Here is a 25,290-nt window from a genome sequence, read left to right on the forward strand (position 1 = left end):
CTGAAGTGGGCTCTGGCATTGTCAGGAGCCGGCCCTTGGCTGTCCCCAAGGCCTGGCCTCACTTACCCTCTGACCCCTGCCCAGTGCCAGGATGGTGGAGACTGGCCTGAAGGGCTGGTTGCTCTGGGCCCTGCTCCTGCACTCGGTGAGTCCCAATCCCTGTGTCCTCTCTGGGCAAGGGCTGCTTGGCAAATGTGAGAGAGGGCCAGGGGTCTGCAGATGGGGGCAATTTCTACATAGATGAGGGATGCCAGGCACCCTAGAGAAGAGGTGCAGGTTGGGAGTCTTGGGCTGCTCAAGTCTCCAGATGATGGGGTCAGATGGACACAAGCATGGGGAATGGGACAGGTGGCTTGGGTGTGACCAAGTTCTTCCCATCCCTGGTCTGCTGTGGGTGTCCTGGCCTAAGGTGGCTCGTGGGAGGTTAAAGGAAGATCCAGTCCTGGGGTGCTGATGAGGTGGATTCAAGGGGAGAATCACCCACAGAGGATTTGGCATCCAGGGAGGAGGTCCGAGGTTCTTACCTCTCAAGTTTCCTGCTCATTTCCACGTCTGAGGAGGTGGGTGAAGGTTTTCAGCTCCCGGCAGGTGAAGGCAGGGGAAGCTCTGCTCAGATTCTCCAAGAGGGGCCCCGGCCTCTGGGTGTGGTCTGCAGTTTGGTCATGGTGGTGGCTGACTGCTATGGCAATGATGCCCGAGGCACACAGGGCCTGCATCCACATGGCTCCTGGGAGTCAGTCCCTCGACTTGTCCAGGGGCCACTTTTTCTCAGGAGGACCACACAGGGGTCCAGGGGTCTTCTGGGTGACCCTGTTCTCTCCCAGATATGTCAGGTCACCTCTTTCTTCAGTGACCCTGTCACTCAGGGTCAACCAGGCCTTCACCCATCCGCTCACAATCCTTAGACACCGCCGAGAGTCCCATGTGCTACTTGGGCATCCCATCTCCTCCAGTGCTCCCCTGGACCCCCTGGCATCCTGGAGCTGCCCGACGTCCACCCCTCACCTGCCCTGTTTGGCATCATTCCCCACGCCCTCCCTGGCTGCCCACTGCCCCATCAGCTACCCAGAGGTGCTGGCCAGCGCTGGGGCCCGTGGTGACACTGCCCTGTTCCACAGGCCCAGAGTGAGGTCTACACACCCATACACCAACCTGGCTACTGTGCCTTCTACGATGAGTGCGGGAAGAACCCGGAGCTGTCCGGAAGCCTGGCTTCGCTGTCCAATGTGTCCTGCCTGGATAACTCACCTGCTCGCCACATCACAGGTGACCACCTGGCCCTCCTACAAAGCATCTGTCCCCGTCTCTACACTGGCGCCAGCACCACCTACGCCTGCTGCTCCTCCAAGCAGCTGGTGGCCCTGGACATGAGCCTGCGGATCACCAAGGCCCTCCTCACTCGCTGTCCCGCCTGCTCTGACAACTTCGTGAGCCTGCACTGCCACAACACCTGCAGCCCCAACCAAAGCCTCTTCATCAATGTGACCCGAGTGGTCACACAGGGGGACAGCCAGTCCCAGGCCGTGGTGGCCTACGAGGCCTTCTACCAGCGCAGCTTTGCCGAGCAGACCTACAACTCCTGCAGCCGTGTGCGCATCCCCGCAGCTGCCACACTGGCCGTGGGCTCCATGTGTGGCGTCTATGGCTCTGCCCTCTGCAACGCCCAGCGCTGGCTCAATTTCCAGGGGGACACGAGCAATGGCCTGGCACCCCTGGACATCACCTTCCACCTGTGGGAGCCTAGCCAGGCCGAGGGGAGCGCGATACAGCCTCTAAATGATGAGGTCATGCCCTGCAACCAGTCCCAGGGGGACGGTGCAGCGGCCTGTTCCTGCCAGGACTGTGCCGCCTCCTGCCCCGTGATTGCCCAGCCCCGGGCCCTGGACCCCACCTTCCGCCTGGGCCGGATGGAAGGGAGCCTGGTCCTCATTATCATCCTCTGTTCTCTCTTTGTCTTGCTCATGGCCTTCCTCCTGCGGTCCCGCCTGGCCGAGTGGTGCAGGGGCAAGCGCAAGACGCCCAAGCCCAAGGCAAGCATCAACCTGGCCCACAGGCTTAGCCTCTCCACCCACACCCTCCTCAGCCGCTGCTTCCAGTGCTGGGGCACTTGGGTGGCCTCATGGCCACTGACCATCCTGGCGGTATCTGTGATTGTGGTGGTGGCCATGGCAGGGGGCCTGGCTTTTATAGAACTGACCACGGACCCCGTGGAGTTGTGGTCAGCCCCCAACAGCCTAGCCCGACGTGAGAAGGCGTTCCACGACAAGTATTTCGGCCCCTTCTTCCGAACCAGCCAGGTGTTCATGACAGCACCTCACCGGCCCAGCTATAGGTATGACTCCCTGCTGCTGGGGCCCAAGAACTTCAGCGGGATCCTGTCCTCGGATCTGCTGCTGGAGGTGCTGGAATTGCAGGAGAGGCTGCGGCATCTGCAGGTGTGGTCGCCAGAGGAGCAGCGGAACGTCTCCCTGCGGGACACCTGCTACGCCCCCCTCAACCCACATAACGCCAGTCTGTCCGACTGCTGCGTCAACAGCCTCCTGCAGTACTTCCAGAACAACCGCACTCAGCTGCTGCTCACAGCCAACCAGACGCTGTCAGGGCAGACCGCCCAGGTGGACTGGAGGGACCACTTCCTCTACTGCGTCAAGTGAGTCCTCCCGGGACCAGGTTCTGGGGTCAGCGTGGGCCTCGTGGGGCCCAGGCCGGGTACACATCTTGTATGGTTGAGGTGCTCTGCCTCTCGGTCACGTGGGCTGTGATGTGCCGTGTCTCTCCAAGTTCCTTCTTGGGTTCTGCATCCTCAGTGGAGTGCACGCTCGCCATACCTGATTCACACTTGACTGTCCTGGCCTCCACGTGGTCTTTCTGTAGCGCTCCTGATGTAGCTGGACTCGTCCTTGCATGTTCTTGGTTTAAGGGTCACAGAGCAATCTGAAGGCCCTGCTCACTGGTGTGCTTTGTAGTTTCCCTTCTTTGCTTCTGTGCTGGGCCTGGGTGCAGGCCAGCAGGGCCATGGGCAGCCCAGGAGGTGCCCCGGGCCTGGGCAGGGGCCTGGGCCAGGTGCCCTGTGCAGGTTGTTTGGGGCTTGGTCCCCAGCTGCGTCCACTTGGCTGTGGTGCAAGCAGGAAGCCAGTGAAGCTTATGGGTCTTAGGACCAAGAGTGGAGGTTTGAGAGCTACCAAGCCTTGAAGGGAGCAGGCTGGCTAGCAGCACTGAGGCCCCTGGGGTTGGAGTGGACAGAGGTCTTCAAATGCTTGGTCTCAGGGTCCCTTCACTCTTGACAAAAGACCAAGCACCCCAGAGAGCTGGGGTGTGGGTAGAGGTTATATTCACTGACATTTACCACATGAGAAAGTAAAACCGAGAAATGACAAAATAGTTAATTAATTCTGTAACAATAGCTATAATAGGCCCATTATATGCTGACACAAATAACATTATTTATTTATTTATTTTTTTAAAGGAAATTATTAATTTTTTTTTTCTGTGCTGGGTCCTTGTTGTGGCACACAGGCTCTTTGTTGTGGTGCTCAAGCTTCTCACTGCGGTGGTTTGTCTTGCTGTGGAGCACAGGCTCAAAGGCACGCAGGCTTCAGTAGTTGTGGTTCATGGGCTCATTAGTTGTGGTGCACGCATGGGCCCAGCCGTTCTACAGCATGTTGGATCCTCATGGACCAGGGATGGAACCCGCGTCCCTCACACCAGTAGGCATACTCTCAACCACTGGACCACCAGGGAAGTCCCATAACATATTTTTATGAAAAAAAATCGTATTTTCTGTACTGAAAATATCAGGAGTGATCACGGTAACATTGTTTTAGATCTTTGCAAATCTCTTTGGGGTCTGGCTTAGCCGAAGATGCTGGATTCTGGCATCTGGTTCTGCATTTGGCCTGTTGGTTGAAGTGCAGCGAGAATGCTTGGCCGCACACCCACCCATGTAGCCAGAGGAGGGAAGTGTGTTGTCAAAGCCTTTCCAGAGAATTGTGGGTTTTCTTTACTACTTCATCTAACTCAGCAAGTGATGCTTTCTTAAATGTTAGCTGCAATATGAAACTAAAGCCATGTCAGTGAACAGTCTGTAGGCCACAGACTTGAGATCAAAGAAGGCTGAAAACAGAATGGCATCTTAGTGTTATTATGGACATAGTTTTGACTTTGTAGACCTTGAAAGGGTCTCTAGGGCTCCTGAGACCCTGGGTCACCCTGAATACCTCTGGATAAGAGTCAGGGCTCCCACCCCTCAGGCAAACCAAGTGTGGGCTGCTTCCCGGAGTCTGTGCCTCAGCCCCAGGGCTGGCCCTTGGGACTGGCAGGTCAGGGGAAGAAGCTCTGACTCCGGGTTTCCAGTCCTTTGTTGCTGTTCAGTCGCTCAGTCGTGTCTGACTCTTTGAGACCTGATGGACTGCAGCACGCCAGGCTTTCCTGTCCTTCAGTATCTCCCGGAGTTGCTCAAACTCATGTCCATTGACTTGATGACGCCGCCCAACCATCTCATCCATTCCAGTCCTTGAATTGCCTTTATTTTGATTTTGGATGCTCACAGCTCTTGGGTGGCCTGATTATCCCCATTTCAGAGACAGGGAAACTGAGGCTCAGAGGGGTGTGGTCAACTGCTCAAGGTCACACAGCAACCGGCACTCCCCGCCAGCTGGTGACTCACAGGTGCACTCAAAATGAGTGCTTTGTCCAGGCACCTATGACCCATTTACAGAAAGGCCTCAGTGAGGGGTATGGAGACCCGACAACAGTTACAGAGCTGGAACATTGAATGAGGAAAGAAGGAGTTCCCACCTCAGGGCCTGGAGGGTTCTGGGCTGGTGGGAGGAGACCCCTGAGGGCAGTGTGAGGCCTGTGTGTCTCTGTTGGTGCTTAGGACTCAGGGAGGGGCTGGTACCAGAATCCAGCCGCCACTCCAGGGGAGTGCGTGTGATGCTCATCCACCTGCCAATCTGGAAGGAGATGATGGTGGAGCCAGGACCATGAGGCTGGTGTGAAGGGAAAATGAACTCGAGGTCCTGCTCAGGGAGCCCCAGTTCACTCTGGATTGGACCAAGAAATGTTCTGATTGGGGGTCAGGTGATGGTGCTGGGGTCTGGGGTGAGGTACAGGGGCCATGGTGGTCGGAGTGGGGTCAGGAAAGGTCCTTTTCTCTCCCACCAGTGCCCCCCTCACCTACAAAGATGGCACGGCCCTGGCCCTGAGCTGCATGGCTGACTATGGGGCACCCATCTTCCCCTTCCTCGCCGTGGGGGGCTACAAAGGTAAGCTCCGACCTCCCCAGGAGGCCAGTGAGTGAACATATGGGGCAGGAGTCATGGACAGAAGGATGGGAGAGGCCATGGGGGCTTCCCACTGCCTGGGAGCGGCTGGGTCGGTGAGGGGCTCATGGGGATGACAGACCTGCCCATCCTGCATCCTTTCTCTGTCACTTATTGCATCTTCCGCCAACCCTGCTCAGGTTCTCTGGTTCTGTGCCTGAAACCACAGGTTTTGCCTTTGACTGATAGAGGGAAGTAGGATGTAGAATTACACAATGACTTGGACGAGGAGGGTGGGGGAGGAGAGGCAGGGGTGTGGCTGCAGTTGGGGGAGGGGAAGCAGGGGTGAGGCTGGAGTAGGGGGAGGAAAGCAGAGGTGTGGTTGGAGGTAGCTGAGCATTTTTCTTTCCAGGAAAGGACTATTCTGAGGCAGAGGCCCTGATCATGACCTTCTCCCTCAACAATTACCCTCCTGGGGACCCCAAGCTGGCCCAGGCTAAGCTCTGGGAGGCAGCCTTCTTGGAGGAGATGCGAGCCTTTCAGCGTCGGACGGCTGGTGTGTTCCAGGTCACATTCATGGCGGAGGTAGGGGCTGCAGGGTCCCTGGCTCTGGGGCAGACAGTTCAGGTGGTTTTGGTGGGGTCCTGTATCCCCATCCTGCCCTCACCCCTCCCAAGTGACCCTGAGCTAACGGGTGCCTGCCCAGGAGGATGGGGTGATGCTACAGCTGTTTGTGAGCCACGTCCGAGTTCACAGGGGCTCACATACACGGTGCCCTCTGGCCGAGCTCTTGGGTCAGGGGGTCTGGTCGGGTGTGTGTCCACAGCGTTCCCTGGAGGATGAGATCAACAGCACCACGGCCGAGGACCTGCCCGTCTTTGCTGTTAGCTACCTTGTCATCTTCCTGTACATCTCCCTGGCCCTGGGCAGCTACTCCAGCTGGCGTCGGGTACCGGTGAGAAGTGAGAGGGGAGCTGTGAGGGTGAGCTGGCCCACCATCAGGGTGCCTAGAACTTTCCCAACCTACTGTCTAGAGCACTTCAAAACAGCAAAGTGGACATACCCAGGGTGGCTCTTCCAAGGGGTGATGCTTCTTGAAGTGTTCTGTTTCGAAAGGCCATGCGAGTTTTCACTCTGCTCATGACAACCCTCCCTCGACTTGTGCAAATGCGAAGTTGGTATTTACATAGTCTTACGATGCATGCTCGAGGAAGAAGTGGTCAGGCTCACAGGACCTGCTCTCGAGAGGACGGCGCTGCAGAGTGGCCAAAGTGCAGAAGCTCAGAGCATGCAGCTCTCCTCTAAGGAGGGTTGGGGCACATCGGGCAGCCCTGCAGCCAGGAGGCTGAGCCTGGTCCCATTGCAGGTGGACTCCAAGGCCACGCTGGGCCTGGGCGGGGTGGCCGTGGTGCTGGGAGCAGTCGTGGCCTCTATGGGCTTCTTCTCCTACCTGGGTGTCCCTTCCTCACTGGTGATCCTTCAAGTGGTGCCCTTCCTGGTGCTTGCCGTGGGGGCTGACAACATCTTCATCTTCGTTCTTGAGTACCAGGTAAGAGGGCAGAAGTTCTGCACACCCTCAGCTGCCCCTACACACCCAGGCATGGCCCCATGGGTTTGCTGGGTTTATTTCAGCCTCTTCCTAAGCACTGATGTCCATGTGTACAATTCCTGTAGAATACAGTGCTCTGTGTTTATCTTTCACATAAATGCATTTGTACCTCACATGTCTCCTGAACTTGCTCTCAGTTAGCCCCACATTGTGTCTGGCAAGAGTGTCACACAGCACATCTGTTACTGAGCCCAAGCTCATACTGCTCACTGCATGGCAGTCCAATAAATTGAGAGATGAGGTGCTGGGGAAAGGAATAGTGACTTTATTTGAAAGGTCAGCAGACTGAGAAGATGGTGGACTAGTGTCCCAAAGAACCACCTTACCTGAGTTAGAATTTAGACTTCTTTTATACTAAAAGGGGAAGTGGTGTGGCTGGGTGTTGCAAACCTTTTGGTGCCAGAATCTTTTATTCTTGCAGCTGTCAAAGTAGGTCCTAAACCCCTCCAACAAGGCAAATGTTAGATTCTGTTCTGCACCCTTTTAATCTCTATATGAATGGAAAAGTGTTATACCCTTTAAAGGTCAGAGCCTTGGCAATGGGCTGTCATGTATATTCCAGGCTCTGGGCAACATCCTTTTACAAAAGATCCAGAGACAGCAAGACTAAGCACAGGCAACAGAGCACAAAGGTTAGAGGTCCAATATGGAGTCATGTTTGTTCATCTCTGCTCTACACAGAGCCACCTCTGTCTTTGTAGTGCTAGGTAGCATTCCACGGAAAGACAAGTAGAATCTTTAGCCTCTCTTGTTAGTGAACATTTAGAGTTCTAGTGATGAGTCAGAGGAAGGATGCTATGGACATCCCAAAATACACCATGCGTTTCTCTGGGCCAGACCCTGAGAAGTGGAAGATGTGGCAGGGCAGAGTGTCACTGCCCCGCTGTCCCCACTGGGGAAGGTGGGGGCAGTTCCTCAGGCCTGGCTGCATCTCCAGGCAATGCCCATGCCTTGGGGAGTGAGGGCATGTGGCAGCTCCCAGCTGGCCTGTGAGGGACAGAGCCCTTGGTCAGATCTTGACCCTGTCCCTGCCATCCCCATGCAGAGGCTGCCTCGGAGGCCTGGGGAAGAACGGGAGGCCCACATCGGCCGAGCCCTGGGCAGAGTGGCCCCCAGCATGCTTCTCTGCAGCCTCTCTGAGGCCATCTGCTTCTTCTTAGGTGAGCCTGAGCAACCCCTCCCCACCAGGCACTGGGAGTTCTTAGGCTGGCAGCCCCCTTTCCCTCTATTCCCATCTGAGCAGGTGCCAGGCCCTGAGATTCACTCTTGACCCCCCTCCCCGTCCCCCAGGAGCCCTGACCCCCATGCCAGCTGTACGGACCTTTGCCCTGACCTCCGGCTTTGCAGTGCTTCTTGACTTCCTGCTACAGATGTCAGCCTTTGTGGCCCTGCTCTCCCTCGACAGCAGGAGGCAAGAGGTAGGGGTGGAGGCAAGGCCCAGGGACTCACCCTTGGTCCCCATCTTGGCCGGGGATGGAGTGGCTCCACTTTGCACAGAAGGCTCAGAGCATGGGGACTGAGTGTGGGAACAGCGTGCTGGAATGTTTAGGCCACAAAGTCCCTGATGTCCCATGGAAAATTAACTTTGTTTTGGTCATTTGGGGGAATATGATCAAACCTGCTAAAAGTACCTGAGGTCGTGAAATAAAGTATAAGTGAGAGATTGACAGGGAGGGAGCTCTTGTTTCGGTGATGGTGCAAAGTTCAAAGGTATTTTATCAAGGCCGAAAATGAAGATAAAGAAAAGAGCACACTGGCATGTCCCCATCATGCGGTGCTGGCACAGTCCACATGTGGAAGGTGACTCTCCCACTCCACGGGAGGGAAGTGGTCCCCAGGGTCTGTTTTGGGGTCATCTTGAGTGCCTTCCTCCTTCTAGGCCTCCCGGATGGACATCTGCTGTTGCAAGACAGCCCAGAAGCTGCCCCCGCCGAGCCAGGATGAGGGGCTCCTGCTCCGATTCTTCCGCAAGTTCTACGTCCCATTCCTGTTGCACTGGCTCACCCGCGTGGTCGTGGTGAGTGGGCGAGAGGGGCAGCAGGGGGACCTTATGCCACCCAGGGTTGGGGGGGCCTGGCAGTGTCTGGGGCGGGAGGGTCTGCTTAGCCTTGATCCTTGCCCGTGGTCATCGGAGGGGTCTGGAGCTTGCCCAGGTCCAGGGGCTGAAGCCGGGGCAGGGATGGGGGTGCTAAGATTCAAGGTGGCCCAACTCCAGAATGTTTCTTACAAGACCCCGTCCAGACCCAGACTGGGGAGTTGCTGGGTGGGAGGCTTTCAAGTGACGCTTCCCTTTCCAGGTGCTGCTCTTCCTGGCCCTGTTTGCAGCGAGCCTCTATTTCATGTGCTACATTAATGTGGGGCTGGACCAGCAGCTGGCTCTGCCCAAGGTGGGTGCCCTCCCTCCCCTCTCCTCAGTCCCCAAGGCTGTGAGGGCAATCAGCAGCACAGAGTGGATGGGTTGGCCTGAACCAGGGGTGTGGTAGGGGTGGGGGACCATTCATCATGAGGAGTTAGGAAGAGAAGCCATATTCTGCATGGAAAGTGCCTGAGTTCGGTTCCAGCCCCAGGCCACCAGAGGGAGACGACCAGGCAGCCGAGTGACTGGTCGTGGGAGCCGATTGTCCGGGCAGAATGACCAACACCTCAGTGAATGTCTGCCTAGTGCCAGATGCACAGTGCCTAGTGCCTAGTGCCTAGTGCCTGCCTCTCTGTCCTCAGGCCTGGGTTTTGCTGCAGCAAATGTCCCTGGACTGTCCTCGGAAAGACAGGGAGGGTTGGGGGCTCTGGGGAAGAAAAGACCTGGATGGTCTTGAGGGTTTTGGATGGAGGAGAGGCTTGAGGGGTGTCTGAGCATGAGTGGGATTTGCAGAGGAAGGAGGCAAGGGTCACAGCACTGACCCATGGGAGGTTGGGGCGTACCAAGGCTCATTTACTTGTGCAGGGGTGACTGTAGGTGTGGGGAGGAGAGGCAGTAAGGCCGAGAGCTGGAGGTGCTGCAGGTGACGGTGTGGGGAAATGTGCTGACGAGGACCAGCAAGCATATGAGGTTGACAGGAATCATACATCAAAGAGGCCAGGGACCTGAGGTTTGTCTGGACATGCAACCAGAGCTGGGCTGGTGGCTGGGGGAAGCAAGTCTGCATACCTGTGCTCTAGGGGAGAGAGAGCATCATGAGGGCTTGGACATCCAGGGCCACTGTAGGGGTGGCGATGGGGGTCTGGGCGTGGGCAGGAATCTTGGATTCAGTGGCCTGGTAGCCACCTTCTGGTGGTGCTGGTCTTGGAAGCAAGATGAGGCGGGAGCAGAGTAGACAGGCAGGACGGCACCTTCGAGCCACCATAGGGAGCAAGAAGAGGCTGCAAAGCCAGCAAGGGTCCAGAATGACTCTCCCACTCACGGTGGCCCTGGGGACTGCTCACACGGCTGAAGAGAAGAGGGTCCCCAGTGACCCCAGAATGGGTATCAGTGGCCTGGTAGGCCAAACCAGTGAGAAGGAGGTACTGGGCTGTAAGACCAGCTGAGGAATTTTTTTTTTTTCTGGTTGTGTTGGCTCTTAGTTGGCGTGCTCGGAACCTTTAGTCATGGTGTGTGAAATCTTTAGTTGTGGCGTGTGGGATCTAGTTCCCTGACCAGAGATCAAACCAGGCCTCGTGCACTGGGAGCGGGGAGTCTTAGCCACTGGACCACCAGGGAAGTCCCCCAGCTGAGGTTTTGTTTATGCTCTTTGTTTATTTTCCTTTGGGGGAGAATTTGTTTCTTATGACTATATAAAATATATTTCTTTCAATTTTTTTCTGGTAAAATATAACATAAAATTTGCCATTTTAACCATTTTTTAAGTGGCATTAAGGACATTGTACAATCCTCACCATCATCCATCTCCATAGCTCTTTCATCCTGCAAAACTGAAACTCTGTCCCTATTAAACGCTAACTCCCCATTCCTCCTCCCCCAGTCCCTGGAGCACCCCCTGCCCCATTCTCCTTTGTGTCTCTGCATTTGTCTATTCCAGGTCCCTTACATATGTGGAATCATCCATTTGTCCTTTTGTGATGGGCTTATTTCATTTAGCATGATGTCCTCAGGGTTTGGTCATGTTGTAGCATGTATCAGAATTTCCTCCCTTTTTGAGGATGAATGATATTCCTGTATGTATGAATGCATATATATCACATTTTGCTTAACCATTTTTCTGTTGATGGATATGGGTTGCTTCCATGTTTTGGCTATTGTGAAATAATGCTGCTATGCACATGGGTTTACAAATATCTCTTTGAAACCCTGCTTTTAATTATTTTGGGTATATACCCAGAAGTGGAATTGTTAAATCATATGGCAATTCTATTTTTAATTTTTTGAGGAACCTTCACACTGATTTCTATATAGCTGTACCATTTTACATTCCTACCAACAGTGCACAGGGTTCCAATTTCTCCATGCCTTCACCAACACTTATTTTCTGAGTTTTGTTTGTTTGTTTTTTGACAACAGCCATCATAATAGATATGAAGTGGTATCTCATTGTGGCTTATTTGTGTTTCCCTAATGATTAGTGATGTTAAGCATTTACTTATTGGCCATTTGTATATTTCCTTTGGAGAAATGTCTGTTTTTGAATTGGGCTGGATTTTGTTGTTGTTAAGTTTAAAGAGTTCTTTAGATAGCTTGGATAATCAATCCCTTATCAGATATGTGGGATTAATATCTGATTAATTAATATCAGATATCAGATATGTGAATTGTGAATATTTTCATTTCTGTTGGTTGCTTTTTTACTCTATTGGTAGTATCTTTTGATGTACTTAAGTTTTTAATCTTCATGAAGTCCAATTTGTCTATTTTTGTTGGTGTTGTTAACTGTGCCTTTGGTGTCATATTCAAGATAAATCATTGCTGGGATGTATAATTTCTATGACTTTGTGAATTTTTCAATTTTCCTTCTGTTAATGATTTCTAACCATGCAGTCATGGTCAGGGTGTATACATAATATGACATCTATCTTTTTAAATGTTGAGATTTAATATGTGGCCAAATACCTAGTTTATCTTGCAGAATGTCCCATGTGTATTTGAGAGGAATCTGCATTTTGTTGTTGAGCAGAGTTTCTGTATAAGCTTGCTAGATTTAGTTGATTTAGCGTTGTTCAAGTCTTCCATTTCCCGACTTGTGTTCTGTCTGGATGTCCTACCCATTACTGACGTAGAGTACTGAACCCATTGTAGAATTTCCTATTTCTCCCTTCAGTTCTGTCAAGTTTTGCTTCATAGATTTTGATGGTCACTCATTAGGTGTGGAACTGTTTGTATACACTTACCCTTGCTGTACTGAATCTTTTAATAATATATAATGTTCTTCTTTGTCTTTTGTAAACTTTCTTGATTTAAAGCCTATTTTACCTGGCAGTGGGATAGCCTACTATTGCATGGAATATCTTTGCAATCTTTGCCAACTGTCTACTATTTGCATGGCATATCTTTTTCTATACTTTCACTTTCAACCTGTGGGTGTCTCTGGATCTCAACTGACTCTTATAGACATCATATTGTTGGATCCTATTTCTCTAACCCATTCTGTCCACTTCTGACTTCTTATGAGAGACAGTAGTCTATTTACATGTAAAGCAATTACTGATGAGGAGAGACTTGCTATTGTGCTGTTTGTTTTCTATGCACTTTATAGCTTGTTTCTCATTTCCTGCATTGCCATCTTCTTTTGTGTTTAGTTGATAGCGAAATGTTTAAATTCTTTTTGCATTTCCTTTTGGGTATGTTATATGACTATTTCCTTTGTGGTTACCAGGGAAATTACGTTAAATATCCTACAGTGCGTGAATTTATCCTAGATTAACATGGATTGCTTACAAAAAATCTGTTCCTTTACTGCACCTTTCCATTTCCTTTCAGTTATTGCTATCATAAAATCACATCTTTATACATTGCGTATTCAAAAACAGAATAATACTTTTTTAATGTATCAATCTCTTAAGATATGTAGAAATAAAAAAATGGAATTGCAAACCAAAGTTATAATAAAACTAGCTTTTATAATTTCCCATGTATTTACTTTTACCGGTGATCTTTATTTAATTACATGACTTTGAGTTAAGCTTTAGCATCATTTCACTTTAACTTGAAGGACTCACTTTATAGCTTCTTGCAGGACAGGTCTTCTGGCAACAGACTTCTATAGTTATTTTAATTTTTAATGCTTTAATTTTTCCCCTCATTTTTGAAGGACAGTTTTGCCAAAAATGGGGCTCCTGGTTGAGAGTTTTTTCCCACTTAAATACTTTAAATATACAAATCCACTGCCTTCTGGCCTTCAAGTTTTCTGATAGGAACTATGCTTATAATCTTTATATATAATAAGCCTCTTCTTTCTTGTTGCTTTCAGAATTCTCTTTTTGTCTTTATCGTTCAACACTTGAATTGTAATGTGCCTTGGTTCTGGGTCTCTTTGAGTTTTCCTACTAAGAGTTTGCTAAAGTTCTATGGATTTTTATACTCATATCTTTTATCAGATTTATGAAATCTTGGCCATTGTTTCTTCAAATAATCTCTTTTCCTCTTTCTCTCTCTTTTCTGTCTGGGATTCTTATGATGTGTGTGTTGTTCTGCTTGATGATGCTGCACGATCCCTTAGTTTCTGTTCATTTTCCTTATTCTTTTTTCTTTCTGTTTTTCATTTGATAATTTCAATTGTCCTGTCTTCATGTGTGGCCATTCTTCTTCTGACTGCTCAAATATGTCTTTGAATCCCTCTAGTTATTTCTTTATTTATTGTACATTTCAGCTCCAGAACTTCTTTTTGGTTCTGTTTTATATTTTCTCTTTATTGATCATTCCATTGTGTGTGTGTTGTGTGTGTTTTGGCTGTGCTGGGTCTTCATTGTGGTGCACAGGCTTAGTTTCCCCAAGGTTGTGGAATCTTAGTTCCCTGACCAGGGACTGCACCTGTGTCCCCTGCATTGGAAGGCAGATTCTTAACCACTAGATCACCAGGGAAGTCCCTCCATTTTGTTCATACATTGTTTTCTTGACTGTGTCCAGAAAACAATGTTATTTTGGCTCTTTGAGCATCTCTAAGATAGTCGTTTTAAGGTCTCTATCTAATATATCCATTGTCTGGTCTTTCTCAAGGATAGTGTTGATTAATTTTTGTCCCTAGGTATGGGCCATATCTTTCTGAGTCATTGCATGCTTTATGATTTTGTTGTTGTTTTTGAAAAATGGACATTTGAGTCCAAAATAACTCCAGAAATTAGATTCTCTCCCATCCCCAGAATTTGCTTATTTATTCATTTATTTTAAAAAGTTAATTGTTGCGAATGTCTCTGTCCTGGAGATCAGCTTGAGATGTAAAGTCTTTACAGATCTTTTCTGAATCTCCGCTTTTCCCTGGGCATGTGCAGTGACTATCTACTTTTCCTTGTATTTGTGGTTGCTTTTGAGTGTCATGTTTCTTAAACGTCTGGCTCTCAAAAGGAGAAAAAGGGAAATATGAAGGGGGAAGACAAATTTAGCACTTGCCCTTTAATATCTTGGGCAAGTAAAGATAATCTTTAAATATCTTGGCAGTCACTTCAGTTTGAGGTGAAGGTTCTAATGGCACCTGACTTTGTTTCTGCTCTACTGAGATTAGAAGCAGCAATGAGTGATGAGAACACAGATCCTTGATATTTAAGAGGCAGGTCTGCAAGCTGTGTGCAGACTGTTCCTGGAATGCATTCATGGCTGCCTGCCACAGGTCGGGGAGGATAAATGATGACTAGCTAGTACCATACTAAGAGCTGAAGTAGATCAAATTAACCACAATCTACCATCCAGAACTTTCTCTGGAAACTTGAAGCCCTCACTAGACCCCAGAGTACCAAAATAGTTACATCAGGCAGATTTTGCCAGTACAGTTATTGTCTAGATGGGGAGGCGAATCCTGGTACTTCCTACTCCACCATCATTCCTGATGTCACTTTGAAGTTTTATGTTGCAGGAGAAGGGAATGAGCCATGAAGATGCCTGGCATACAGCCTTGAGGGTGTGCAGGAGGGTGTTTATATGTGTGCATCCATGTGGGCTGTGGTCATAGGCTAACTTGCTAGACTGTGGCTGTGCCAAACAGGGGATGATAGGAAGGGGTAAAAACTATATGTATGTGTTCGTATGTGTGTGTCAGAGAGCGTGTTCACACAGGGGAGTATGTGATGCCCTGTGCTTGTACCTCCGTTGAGTGTGTTCTGTGTAGGTATTTGTGATTATACCTAGATAGGTGTACCTTGGAGTGTGTGTGTGCCTCTGTGGGTATACTTATGACCATGTACGTCTGTAGTGGAACTGTACACATGACTCTGTGAGCCTGTACCTCTGTGTGTATCACTGTGTGTGTATCTCTTGAGCATATGCTGGAGGTGCGTCTGGCCATGGGCTCACTGACTGTCTTCCATTGCAGGACTCCTACCTGATCGACTATTTCCTCTTTATGAACCGCTACTTTGAGGTGGGGGCCCCGGTCTATTTTGTTACCACTGGGGGCTACAACTTCTCCAGTGAGGAAGGAATGAATGCCATCTGCTCCAGTGCAGGCTGCAACAACTTCTCCTTAACCCAGAAGATCCAGTACGCCACCGACTTCCCTGATATGTGAGTGTCCCAGCCCACCTCTGTGTGTCTCTCTCCCTCCTGCCCTGCTGCCCACCTGCTGCTATGCGCCTGAGGGGAGCCAGCGTGGAGGTTGGACTGTAGGAAGGACCCACAACAGCTTGCCTATCTGGTCCTGTCCCCTGACTTCCTCTTCCCTGACATTCAGGTCTTACCTGGCCATCCCTGCCTCCTCCTGGGTGGACGACTTCATTGACTGGCTGACTTCATCTTCCTGCTGCCGCCTTTATATCTCTGGTCCCAATAAAGATGAGTTCTGCCCCTCGACTGTCAGTGAGTATGGGGCCTCTGGGAGTTCAGGGCCCACCATAGCTTGGGGAAATTGGGACTAGAGAAAGGACAGAACCAGTGGAGGATCTCTTACCCCTTCCTGCCCTCCTACAGGGTCAGTTTGGGGCAGGGGCCCTGTCTAGGTGCTAAGGTTGGGGTGCTACACCTATATATGTAGATGTCCAGCTGGATTACCAGGCAATCGCACCCTCCTGGCCCTGCTGAGTTGTGCCCATACCCACTGAGCAGACTGGTGCTCAAGTGCCATGTGAGTGGAGTGAGAGTTGAGGTTGGTGCATGATCCTGCCTCAGCAGCTGCGCTTGTAGGTGGAGTGGGGAGGCCCCGTGGAGGCTGTTTCTCCGCCCTGAACTTTGCTTCCCACCCTGCTTGAAGGTACCAGCAGTTTCCATATATGAGAGGGGCACTCCTCCCATCTGTAGAGGCAAACACATATCTCTCCACAGTAACCATGCTTGTTACAGCAGTGGGAGTGCATGGGGATCCTAATGGGAAAGGAGCACAAGGTGGGGCAGGGCATCGTCTGCCTGGCCTTGGGGGGTGCTGCTGCCTAGAGCCCCCCACTCTCTTTGTAGACTCCCTGGCCTGCTTGAAGACCTGTGTGAGCCCCACAGCGGGCTCTGCCCGGCCATCAGTGGAGCAGTTCCACAAATATCTTCCCTGGTTTCTGAGTGACGAGCCCAACATCAAATGTCCCAAAGGGTAGGCAGTGGGCGGTGGTGGGGGGGCACTGAGGAGGACAGCTGTGTGGGTGCCCACGGCAGGGTCACAGGGGGCAGGAGGCAGTGAGGGGCCTCTCGGGGTAGCCATAGGCCAAGCTCACAGAGGGGACAGATCCTTGGCTAATCTGTTCTGGTCCTCCTCCTGCAGTGGCCTGGCAGCATACAGCACCTCAGTGAATATGAGCTCAGATGGCCAGATTTTAGGTAAGTCTGGCCTTGACTGGAGGGGAAGACCAGGGTCAGCTGCCCCGGGGGCCCCAAGAGTCCCAGGAGACAGATTCTCCATCTTGAACCTTCCCTCCTTCTTCCTTTCTGGGGGACTTCTAACTGTCCTGGTCCTGTCTTCAGAAGTCATGTCACCCAGTTTCATGTCCTCGGACTCCACCCTGTGTCTGCCTGCTTCCTTCTCCCCATCCCCTAAATTCATAATCAGTGTGACATTCATGGAATTCTCAGTGGCTGATGCTGCACTTGGGGGCCACCTACTTCCTCTTCTCTCAGGTGCAAGTCACACCCAGATGTGGGCAGTGGGCAGCCAGTTCAATGAATGACTATTCTACTTACCCAGGGGGTCCCCCAACCCACAGCTCTGTTAAGTCAACTGTTGTATTTTTTGTCTCCCTTTCTGGTCCTTTCTTATAGGAAAATGTGCATTGGAAAAATAATGAAATTAATGTTAAGAATCCAGTGCATGTTTTGAAACCATACAGAGCAGTGTTTGGGTTCATCCAGGAGATCTCTCTCTTTCTTTAAAAAATATATTTATTTGGCTGCATTGGGTCTTAGTTGTGGCATGCAAGTTCTTAGTTGTGGCATGTGGGATCTAGTTCCCCAATTAGGAATCGAACCCAGGCCCCCTGCACTGGGAGCCTGGAGTCTTAGCCACTGGACCACCAGTGAAGTCCCTCAGGAGAACTCTTTAAGTTCCATCCATCAGAGGCAGGGCCAGGACTTGAGTCTGGCACAGCAGTAGGACCAGCTACAGAGCTTGCAGGGCTGGGGGAAAACCGAAATGCAGGGCCCTTTGCTCAACATGTATTAAGAGTTCCCAAATGGTGGCAGCAGATCCCTGAACTCAGCTGAGCACTGCCTCTTGGGGGTTCTGAGGGTATCTGACGCAGGCTCTGGCTTTCACAGCCTCGCGGTTCATGGCCTACAACAAGCCGCTGAAGAACTCCCAGGATTTCACGGAGGCTCTGCGGGCAACTCGGGCACTGGCAGCCAACATCACCGCTGACCTGCGGAAGGTGCCAGGCACTGACCCAGATTTTGAGGTCTTCCCTTACTCGTGAGTGCATGTGCTCCAGAGCAGGGTGCGGATGAGGGTGCTGGGTTGGCAAGGGTGGCCGCGAGGTGGGGGTGGGCTCCAGCAGAGGGGCTTCAGCTGCACCTGGACCCAGTGTTCATCCCAAAGTGGGCACAGGAAGCTGCGGAGCAGTGACTGTGCTCTGTGCCCCACAGGGTCACCAACGTGTTCTATGAGCAGTACCTGACCATAGTCCCCGAGGGGCTCTTTATGCTCACCATCTGCCTGGTGCCCACCTTTGTCGTCTGCTGCTTCCTGCTGGGCATGGACGTCCGCTCCGGCCTCCTCAACCTCTTCTCTATCATCATGATCCTGGTGGACACTGTGGGCTTCATGATGCTCTGGGACATCAGCTACAATGCTGTGTCCCTCATCAACCTGGTCACGGTAACCCGCCAGCTGGAGTGTCAGGGCTCTAGTGTGGGAAATGAGGCTCCCAATTCTTTCTAGAGTCTAGGTGCTGCCTGCTGGCCTGGGTGGAGGCCCCTGCCCCTGCCCTTGGGTGGCTGAAGCCCCCTTTCTTCCCTCAGGCGGTGGGCATCTCTGTGGAGTTTGTGTCCCATATCACCCGTTCCTTTGCCATCAGCACCAAGCCCACCCGGCTGGAGAGGGCTAAGGAGGCCACCATCTCCATGGGCAGTGCGGTGAGTGATAGGCTGCCTTGCATGGTCCTTGGCCAGCCACCCCGTGCCCAGTCTGACACTTGCTTGTGACCCCCAGGTGTTTGCAGGAGTAGCCATGACCAACCTGCCTGGCATCCTTGTCCTGGGCCTGGCCAAGGCGCAGCTCATCCAGATCTTTTTCTTCCGTCTCAACCTCCTCATCACTGTGCTGGGCCTGCTGCATGGCCTGGTCTTCCTGCCCGTCATCCTCAGCTACCTGGGTGAGTGCCAGGCCCCTCCCACAAGATTCCAAGCCACAGGCAAAATGCCAGGAACACTCACAGCCCCCCCTCACCTGGAACAGGTACTGCCCCAAATTGTGGGCACACCGTTTCTCCTGGTTTGGAAGCTACAGTTTTTCATTTAGCATATGAAAGCATCTTTTTGGGGTCAGATGTGCATTTCAAACACATTCAGTGGCCATATGGTTCTCTGCTGCATGCCATTGAACTTTTGATCATGACTTGAGCAAAAAATAGATTTTCACATTGAGAGGAGATATGTACAGGTATGGACATGGACATGCAGAGTAGAACAGGCCTTTCACAAAATAACACTGCCTAAGAAGCTTCAGGTATTTTCTGTTCTATTCTATCATTGATTTTTTAAGAAATTCCGGTGTTATCTGAGAAATTGATTTCATGAGTCATTCATGGGTGACAACTTGCAGTTGAAAAACATATCCTTTTGTATGGATTGGCCACAGTCCATTTAGCCAGCCCCCAGTTGCTGGACATTAGACTGTTTCTGGCATCACCAACTTGATGGACATGACTTTGAGCAAACTCCAGGAGTTGGTGATGGACAGGGAAGCCTGGTGTGTTGCAGTCCATGGGGTCACAAAGAGCTGGACACTACTGAGCGACTGAAATAGAGCTAGAACTAGACTATTTCTGACTTTGCATGTTATTGTCAGTGCTGCAATGACTATCCTTTGTGGCTGAATCTTTGACCTCATTCTCCAATATATCCTAGAGAAAGTTCAGTCCATGAATACTGATTGTTCATTCCAACTGTTAACACCCTCTAAGAAGTTTTACCATTTAAACTCCTATTAGCAACATGTACATTTTTGTTTCCTCACTGTAGAGCATTCAGTTCAGTTCAGCTCAGTCAAGTCTGATTCTTTGCGACCCCATGGACTTCAGCATGCCGGGCTTCCCTGTCCATCACCAACTCCTGGAGCTTACTGTAGAACACAGTTATTCTTTTTTAAAGAATTACTTATTGGCTGCTCTGGGTCTTTGCTGCTGTGGGCTTTCTCTAGGTGCAGCGAGCAGGGGTTACTCTAGTTGTGGTGCGTGGTCTTCTCTTGTTGCGGGGCACAGGCTCTAGAGTACATGGGCTTCAGTGGTTGTGTGCATGAGCTTAGTTACCCCGAGACATGTGGGATCTTAGTTCCTGGACCAGGGGTCAAACCTGTGTCCCCAGCATTAGCAGGCTGACTCCCAACCAGTGGACCACTAGACAAGTCCCTACTGAGCACAGTTATTTACACACCCCATCCCTCCACAGAGATTTAAACAGGACCCCTGGATGGAGCATTCCCTCATAGGGTGGGCAAGCTGAGAGTTCAATTTTGCACTGTTCCCTGACACCAGGACTAATAATAATGGTAATTTTAGATGGACCATTTATATTAATAGAAGAGTGTGTTTGTGTGCTAGTAAATATATATTAATTCTCTTATCATCCCTGGAGGTAGGTGATGTTTTCATCCCCATTTCACAGATGAGGAACCTGAGACCCCTCCATCCCAGTAATAGAGCTGGTCACATGCAGTGTATTTGGAGGCCACACAGCACCGGCACCCCTCCGCAAGGCACCCCAGTCTTGTAGAAACTTCCTGACCCCCTTTGGAAGAGGAGAATGTGGTTGTTGGGGACCTCCCCAGAGGCTACCTGGCTGGGGAGCCACAGGTCCCATAGGTCATGGCCACCCCTTGGAGATTCTGAGTGGCCCACCCCCTGGAGAGTGGCTGGAATCCTGACAGAGAGGCGAGTGGCAGGCGCAGGGATCCGGGTCCCCTCTCTGACCTGAGTCTGATGACAGTGAGGAATGGCTTCTCTCAGCAAGGAATGCTTGCACAGCGTGTCCAAGGAAGAGAGGAGGGGGAGGGAGTCACTGGCTATGGGTGGCTTAGGGCTTCCCCTGCCAGACCCCCGGATGGCAGGGACCTGCACTGGAAGGCAGAGGGGACCAGGGGCTGGGCGTGGGTGGCAACTGACAGTTACCAGCTTTTGGGGGGTGTGGTGAAGTGAGGGCTGGGGTGAAGGGCAGTGATGGGAGGTGGGGGGCTTAGGACTTAGCTCTCCCTCTCTAGAACTTCCATTTGAGGCTCCAACACATGCCTGCATCCCGCACCCAGCATGCCGCCTCCCTGACCGTGTTGCTCGTGTCTGTCCCTCTGCAGGGCCTGATGTCAACCCAGCTCTGGTGCAGCAGCAGAAGCAGCAGGAGGAGGCAGCTGCGGCCAAGGAGACCTCTTGCTCAAAGCACCCCGCTCAGATGAGCACTGATTATGGTGTCTACGTCAACTGCAGCTTTGAACATCCTGCCAAGAGTGTAGGAGGCCTCGAGAGCTCTCCATCAGAGAACAGGCAGAAGTTCTGATGGGGCCAGAGCCCCTGTCCAAGCTCATCAGCCATGACCTGAGGGGCCATGAAGGCTCCTCCTGGGGGTCCTTTGACTTATCCTTCCCCCAGGCCCTGAGAGAGGCTGTCTCCACAGGACCGTCCACCATCGGTCATCCTCTAGCCACCAGATCTCACCCATAAGGACACTGATTGTGATAGAGGTGCCACGTGATGGCTTGGGTGTGACCTGGTCCAAATCCATCTCTTGAATTTGACATGTGTCCTCCTCATGCAAGTTTTAAAACTTTAGTTCCATATATGTGAACAACATATTTGTTCACATTTAAAATTTTCCTTAATTGATACCATATGTGACCTATCCTTTTGCAATGAGGTTTTTTTTTTTTTTTATGCAGCATACATTTTTTCGATTTATTGGTGACGATACATGGAGATCTAGTCCAATCATTTTAACTGTGACACAGCTTTCCATTGTGTGAATGAACAGGATGTTTTTTTATGCATTCCCCTGCTAGTGGGCAATCACATTGTCCTGAATTATTTTTTCTGCTATAAGTCCACAGTCACTTATGTGGAATTTCAGAACCCCCAGAACTCTGAAAACCTAGTGTGTTTGTTTTTTTCTTTTGTAAGTTTGGGACAAACTCATTTCATAGCAAAGACTGATCAGACACGATGTATCTATTTATACTCTTTATAAATAGGTTTCCCTGGTGGCTCAGATGGTAAAGAATTTGCCTGCAATGCAGGAGATTCAGGTTCTATCCTTGGGATGGGAAGATCCCCTGGAGAGGGAAATGGCAACCCACTCCAGTATTCCTGCCTGGAGAATTCCATGGACAGAGGAGCCTGGCGGGCTATAGTCCACGGGGTTGCAAAGAGTCAGACACAACTGAGTGACTAACACTTCTCTTTTTTTTTTTTTTTCTCCCATAAATAGCATACTTACACTCTTCAGCCAACTTGATGTGAATAGTCATATATTTCAGCACATTAACAAGTTTGATTTCATGTTGCTTCCCCAGATCCTGATGAGGTCTAATATCTAATGTACTGTAAGCATCAAATTACCTTTCTAAAAAAACGTTCTAAATTCTGAAATTCAGCTTGCGTATGGGATTTCAGGTATGGAACCATGGACCTGTGTGATGAGCAGGTGTTTATACGTCTCCTGTCTATGTGTGGGGAGCTACCATCGCTGTAGCACTGAATGGATACAGACTAGTGTCTTCCAGGGCGTCTGCCCTATTCACACCTCCACCAGCAGGGGATAAGGGTGCCTCTTTCCCTGCACCAATACCAACACAACGCTCCACTTGTTTCTGGGAGGGAGGGGAGTGGGGTTATAGATTGTTATCCCTTTCTAAAAAATACTTTTTTAAAAGAAAACTTTTTTTATTTTAGAATAGTTTTACAGAAAAATTACAAAGATAATACAGAGAGTTCCTGTATGCCCCCCGCCCGCCCCCCAAAATTTACTTGAGTAACACATTAGTGTGATAACACTTGTCAGTGTACCATGAATGAACCAGTACTGATAATTACTACTAACCCAAATCCATATTTTGTTTAGATTTCCACAATTTTACCCAGGGTCCTTTTCCTGAGCCAGGATCCTGTCCAGGACACTCCACAACACTGTTGTTATGTCTACTTAGGCTCCTTTTGTTTGTGACAGTGTTTCAGGCTCTCCTTTTCTTTGTTTTTGGTGACCCGGACAGTTGAAGATTGGTCAGGTATTTTAAAGAATGTCCTTCAAATGGGGTTTGTCTAGTGTTTCTCCCGATTAGACAAAGGTGATGGGTTTTTCGGAGGGAGATCACGAGGCAGAGAGCCGGTCTCAGCCTATTGTGTCAAGGGTGCCTGCAGTCACCGTAACTTGTCGCTGTCACACTGGCCCTGACCACCTGGCTGAGGTTGTGTTGGCCAGGTGTCTCCTCTGTACACTTATCTTGCACCTGTTTGCGTGGTGCACTCTTTGCAGCGAAGTTGCTATGCACAGCCTACACTTAAGGGTGAGTGGTTATGCTCTACTTCCTGGAGGGTGGAGTGTTTACATAAATTATTTGGAACTCTTCTGAACAGGAAAATTGTTCTCCATTTATTATTTATTCAGTATGCTATCTTTATCAGTATGGAACCAAGGATGCTCATTTTTTACTTTGGGTTTTAATATAGTGACTATTTGCTCCACATTTGGCCATTGGGAACTCTTCCAGTTGGCTCCTAGGTCCCTTTGATGTATTCCTTTCACTGTGGGGTTCCCCCCACTTTTTGAGCACTTTTGTACTTCCTGGCATTATAAGATAGTATAGGCTCAACTTGTATATTTCTATCCCAGTCCTAGAGTCAGCCATTTCTCCCAAGAGTTCCAGTCCTTCATCTGGAGATAAGATTAGAAATCAGGATCTGGGTGTTCAGTGTGTTTTGCTGCTGGGGCTTTGTTGCTTCTGATCCTCTCAGCTGAGAGAGCAAGGGCATACATATGTGAATACTGACCTGTATATGTACACATTTCTAGAAGTATTTCTATGAAAAGCCATCTGTATCTACATTAAGCTAAACAGGATTTTATGCTGATACCTCCAGTTATAACCCATAATCACATGAATCATTCTAGACTCCTTTCTTGCTTCTCTGTAGCCTCTCATGCCACTAATGAGAAGCCGGGCTCCACAACCCTCACCATTTACTTAGTTGTTGATTACCTTTATACATATGTAGGAGTCTGAGAAATGATAACCTACACTCCTGTGGAAAACAACTTTAGAATTTAGTGTTTACATGCAATTCCTTTTGCCTTTAGTCTTACAGACATCATTCCTTTCCAAAGTTACTTGGGTTAGCATCTTTCAGATGGGGTCAGTATCCCTTTCAGAGAAGCTGCTTCATACATTGAAAAAATATTTATTTATTTATTTTTGGCTGAGCTAGGTCTTTGTTTCTGCCTTCAGGCCTTCTCTAGTTGCGGAGATCAGGGGCTACTCTTTAGTTGTGGTGCGTGGGCTTCTCATTGCAGTGGCTTCTGTTGTTGCAGAGCACAGGCTCTAGGTGCATGGGTTCAGTAGTAGTGGGGCACGGGTTTAGTTGTTCTGCAGCATGTGGAATATTCCCAGACCAGGGATTGAACTCGTTTCTCTTGCATTGGCAGGATTCTTAACCCCTGGACCACCAGGGAAGCCCTTATACATTTTTAATATAGTTAAGATTCTTGCATCACATTCTTTATTCCATTCTGATTTTACAAAATCATGTGTGTAAAAGTTTGTTGGGGGTATTCAGGAGAACACGATCCCTGGTTGACCCTCTGGCTAGACCCAGGCAATGGGAGACTCCTCACGCCTTCCTCTGTCCTTGTAATGTATGCTCTGCTGCTCTGCGTACCATTCTCACAGCGAGAGTTGTTTTCAACAACATCTTCCTCTCAACACCTTGAGAGAGGAAGGTGTTTTTGAGACCATCTGGACAGTGTATGTGATTGAACCCAGTTAAGGTGTCTGTATAAACATTTGCGATTCTGGCAAAGTGGACGTGAAAATACACTGGTCTTGTGGCTGCCCAGGACAAGTAACTTTCCTTGCTTATTAAACCTCCTACCTACCAGTCTGAAGTGGTCTGCCTCTTTCTTCCATCTCTCCTTGCTCTGTGTTGTGTATACAGAGACTAGATTGTGAACAAAGATCCACTCAAAGTATTAGGACAGACCAATGGATATTAATGTGACAAAGTAGGAGACATTTACTGATACAATTTCAGATTTCACAGTGCAACTAATCTTTAAGAAACTACAATTTGTTGAATGTTGATGTAGTTTCCAAGAATACTCCTCACATTTATTTGAAAAGGCAATTAAACTGCTATTTGTATAAGACTGGGTTTCTCATACTTCAATCAAAACACCATACTGCAATGCAGTGAATGCAGCAGATGTGAGAATCTGGCTGTCTTCAATTCAATTAAGCTAGATAGTAAAGAGATTTGCAAAAATTTAAAAGGATGCTTTGTTTCTCATAAACTTTTACTGCTCTGAAGAACCTTACTTCTTTACAAAAATATGTTAACATGTTTTTATTATGTTAAAATGCATAAATATTTAAACATTTTCTGTTTTTATGTCCAATATGGTAACTATCAATAAACAGAATACACGTAAAATTTATGGAAGACTCCAAAGAGTCTTTGATA

At 49.7% G+C, this 25,290-nt stretch overlaps 1 protein-coding gene across 1 annotated transcript; it reads left to right on the forward strand.

The window, feature by feature from the left end:
* Positions 1-5: 5 nt before the first annotated feature.
* Positions 6-24,715, forward strand: NPC1L1 (NPC1 like intracellular cholesterol transporter 1). Its single transcript, XM_019958930.2, has 19 exons — positions 6-145; positions 1,119-2,650; positions 5,167-5,267; positions 5,677-5,849; positions 6,091-6,219; positions 6,631-6,813; positions 7,919-8,033; positions 8,164-8,291; positions 8,753-8,890; positions 9,171-9,260; positions 15,321-15,511; positions 15,678-15,802; positions 16,394-16,520; positions 16,689-16,744; positions 17,678-17,828; positions 18,002-18,233; positions 18,377-18,490; positions 18,567-18,729; positions 20,922-24,715. The coding sequence occupies exons 1-19, from the start codon at positions 92-94 to the stop codon at positions 21,119-21,121; spliced, it is 4,002 nt and encodes a 1,333-aa protein (XP_019814489.2). The 5' UTR covers positions 6-91; the 3' UTR covers positions 21,122-24,715.
* Positions 24,716-25,290: the final 575 nt, after the last annotated feature.

The sequence above is a fragment of the Bos indicus genome, chromosome 4 (assembly GCF_029378745.1).
Source record: "Bos indicus isolate NIAB-ARS_2022 breed Sahiwal x Tharparkar chromosome 4, NIAB-ARS_B.indTharparkar_mat_pri_1.0, whole genome shotgun sequence".
NCBI classification, from domain to species: Eukaryota; Metazoa; Chordata; class Mammalia; order Artiodactyla; family Bovidae; genus Bos; species Bos indicus.